This window comes from Erpetoichthys calabaricus, chromosome 2 (genome assembly GCF_900747795.2).
Source record: "Erpetoichthys calabaricus chromosome 2, fErpCal1.3, whole genome shotgun sequence".
Taxonomy (NCBI): domain Eukaryota; kingdom Metazoa; phylum Chordata; class Cladistia; order Polypteriformes; family Polypteridae; genus Erpetoichthys; species Erpetoichthys calabaricus.
Window position 1 is genome coordinate 34,073,861 of NC_041395.2, and position 3,493 is coordinate 34,077,353.

The window sequence follows — 3,493 nt, forward strand, 5'->3', positions numbered from 1 at the left end:
CCAGTTCCTTAACGAGAACTCAATTATTGCTGATGCAGCACAAATTGCTTAAGTGACATTTTAATGCTTCATTTTAGTGGTCTCACTTGTTAAGGTTCTCCAACCTTAATTGCTTATTTCAATCTTAAACTGCTGCATTCAGTGTTTTAATTGCTCCTTATTAGCAATAAGATGTAAAAGACAAAGCAGCCAGCAGTTCTCCAGCTAGCTTTTTTCCAATTACATCTGTGTGTGTTCATCATGCACGGTTTGATTTAATAAAACACTTAATAGAAAAATGTGACAGACTGAAAATGATCTGTTTTAGGCTTCAAATCATTTGGATGATATCCTTGGAAAGGAAAAAAATCTACGATATAAAAGCCTTACATTGCACAGACTAACAAGCCATAAAATTAAATAAGGTCTCAGATTGGCAATGATTGGTTTCTAATTAAGCAATTGGGTTGAATGAAAACCTGTAGCCACTGCGGCTCACCAGGACCGACATTGCCTACCCCTGTTTTACATCTTATTGCTAATAAGGAGCAATTAAAACACTGAATGCAGCAGTTTAAGATTGAAATAAGCAATTAAGGTTGGAGAACCTTAACAAGCGAGACCACTAAAATGAAGCATTAAAATGTCACTTAAGCAATATGTGCTTCATCAGCAATAATTGAGTTCTCGTTAAGGAACTGGGTTGGAAACAAAAACCTGCACATACTGTGGCACTCCAGGACCGACGTTGCCTACCCCTGCATTAGAGGGTCAATATCCAAGTTCTTCCCAGGTATGTCATACCACTCCGGGCCAAGAGGAGGTGTTGCCACTAACTCTCTTGTCTTTTTCTTCCTCCACAGTACAGAGAAACCGGCCAGTGAATGCAACTGACTTCACCCCTTTTGATTCCTGGGCTATAAAAACACGATAGCCCGCAACTATAGCACAGGAACTCCTCAACCTTTACACAGCAGACGAAACAGCCATAATTATACCAGCCACGTTATTCTGGTGGCCATAGTTTTTGTTTCCTTTTTACTCCATCAAGTGTTGTTTTTGTGCAGACTGATAAGCAGGTGGGGATGATCGAGTTCAGCCATGTTTTTTCTTCTTCACCATCCTCCAACTAATTGTAGGAGCTCAATAAGAATGAAGCACAGAATTGGAACAGTGGATATTTTCCTTCCATATTATCAAAAGAGAATTCAACTGCTTTTAAACCACTGATGATGTAAACAGGATACAGCTTTGCACAAGTAGACAAGATGTGCCTCTTAGTTGAATACTAGACAAAAGAAGCCCTTGTAGCTGTACTTCTCTTTGATTTATCGTATGCCTCACTCTTCACACCGTGTGAGCACAGTAGTAAATAGCCGTGTCTGCAATCTGTATGTTGTTCATGTCTAAATACAACATGTCCTTAGAATTGTCTCTGTTGATAGTGAATCTCTCCTTTACAGATGACGCATATTCTTTGACACTGCCATCAGTGTATATTCCTCCCACCCATTCCAGTCCTTTTCCTTGCGATTGACGGAACCAGTTCATGTAGTAGCTACTGAATGTAAACCCAGAGGCTTTACATGATAACTGATGTGACTGCCCAGGCTTTAGAATTATGGGACCTGACTGTTCCAGCTTTATTTCAGCATGTACATCTAGAAAAAAAAAAAAGAAAATTAATAATTAAAAAATATAAAAAAGAAAGGCTGTATATTTTAGTTACAACATTAAGATACTTACCAGAAAGACAAGAAGTAAATATTATCCACACAGTATGTAAGGTTATTATTTTTAATATCGGATATAATGACTTTGCCATATTGATCTCCTCAAAACTTTTCACATTTTCTACAGAAAACTTTAATTATATAAATATTAAAGCATACTTTGCATGCCACTAAAATGGGAGGAGCTTAGGAAATGTGATAATGATATTTCCTTATATTTATCAATTTCAGTAAGCTAGTGATAGTATATCAGGCCATTAGCATGGAAATGGCAGATTCCAACAGATGTAAGTCTGTCTCTCTGTTCTGGACCAGCCTGGACTCTCTGGAGGCGTTAGCAAAGGGGAAGATGCTGGCACAGCTGCAGGCTGTTTTTCTGTATAGTGCAAGGATACAGAAAAGAATTTCTTTAACTGCATTATTAAGAAATGAATCCCAGCAGACACTGCACCAAACTATTCTTTATTTGCTTTTTAATATGCATACTGCCATCTACTGAACAAAGTAGCAATGCCACATGTAACCCTATTAATAAATAAAGCTTGCACCAAAACATTTATAAATTAATACAATTCAAACCGTATTCTCTCAGAGTGTGTTCAATTCTCAGTGACAGTTACATCAAAAAGTACAAACACTCATCCATTCATAACAATGCAAGTATTATTACTGTTATTTACATCAAGTAATTGTTAACCCACAATACGTTTCTCATCGTTTCATTCTGCCTGACAGACTCAGATTTGACAGGTTTGTTTTATATGAATAGGTTAATTTTCCTTTATCCCTCCAGGTTTTAAGCAAACACATTCAAGGTGAACAGAACTACATATACCCTCATCCAGCAGCTCATACTGTATGTGTACTGTGCATTTCTTTGTTGGTACCTGAATTAAGTTGGTAAACTTACATTTTCATTTCTTCTGTATTCCCAGTTTCCTAGTAATGGATCCAGGCTCAAAATCAACTTATCTGGCTTATGGCTTCATGTCCTTAAATACTTTAGGTTTGTCATGTTTTTTATTTTACAACTCCCATAGCTTCTTTCAATGTCTTTAGGTTACTTCAGGCTGACGTCCACAACATATATTTTTACATGCATCTGTTTTAATGTGGAGTAGTTCAGCATGTAACATCTAGGTTGTGTCATGAGAAGTTGCTCAGTAGTTAGATAAGAAAGTTTCTGAGGGTTTTCTTCGGGATTTGCTGATAATACTATTTCTTTAATGCTTCTGTTGAAGATATAGATTTTGACATTTAATTATGGAGAGTACAGTTAAGATTTTCTTCATGTCACTCTCTTTCTTTGTCCCTCTCTCACTCCTGTGGGATTTCCACAAAGATAAACTAAAGTCCTTTCCTGGAAATCAGTTTCTTTGGATATACTGAAAACAGGCATGAAATATTTCATCACAATTGCAGGTGTTGTCTGAGAAGCAAATGCAACTTCTGGGCAGCAGCTAATAATCTATGAGAGTCATACCAAGATAGCAGTCCAAAGTTGCATCAGCAAATAAAGCTGTTATATGAACTGCAAGTTTTTCATGTGCAACAATAAGGTAAAGGTACTGGCTGAAGTGGAGGAGTATGTACAATAAAAATTTGGTCAGGGAGATGACCTCCTCTTATATATGAATGAATAACAGCTTCCGCTTGTGCAGCTGTTCCAGGTGACCAATCTAGATCTTGTGATTTTTGTTTTCTTAATATTACAGATGTCTCTCATCTGCAATATATACTAGTCTCCTACAAATTCTCTTTCACCAGAAAGTATTAAACTC

At 36.9% G+C, this 3,493-nt stretch overlaps 1 gene segment (V, D, J or C); it reads right to left on the reverse strand.

Moving 5' to 3' along the window:
• Window positions 1-1,326: 1,326 nt before the first annotated feature.
• Window positions 1,327-1,815, reverse strand: LOC127526586 (immunoglobulin heavy variable 3-7-like). The segment is given in 2 exon segments: window positions 1,327-1,640; window positions 1,726-1,815. Coding segments are annotated over 2 exon segments (393 nt in total).
• Between the last annotated feature and the right edge of the window lie 1,678 nt (window positions 1,816-3,493).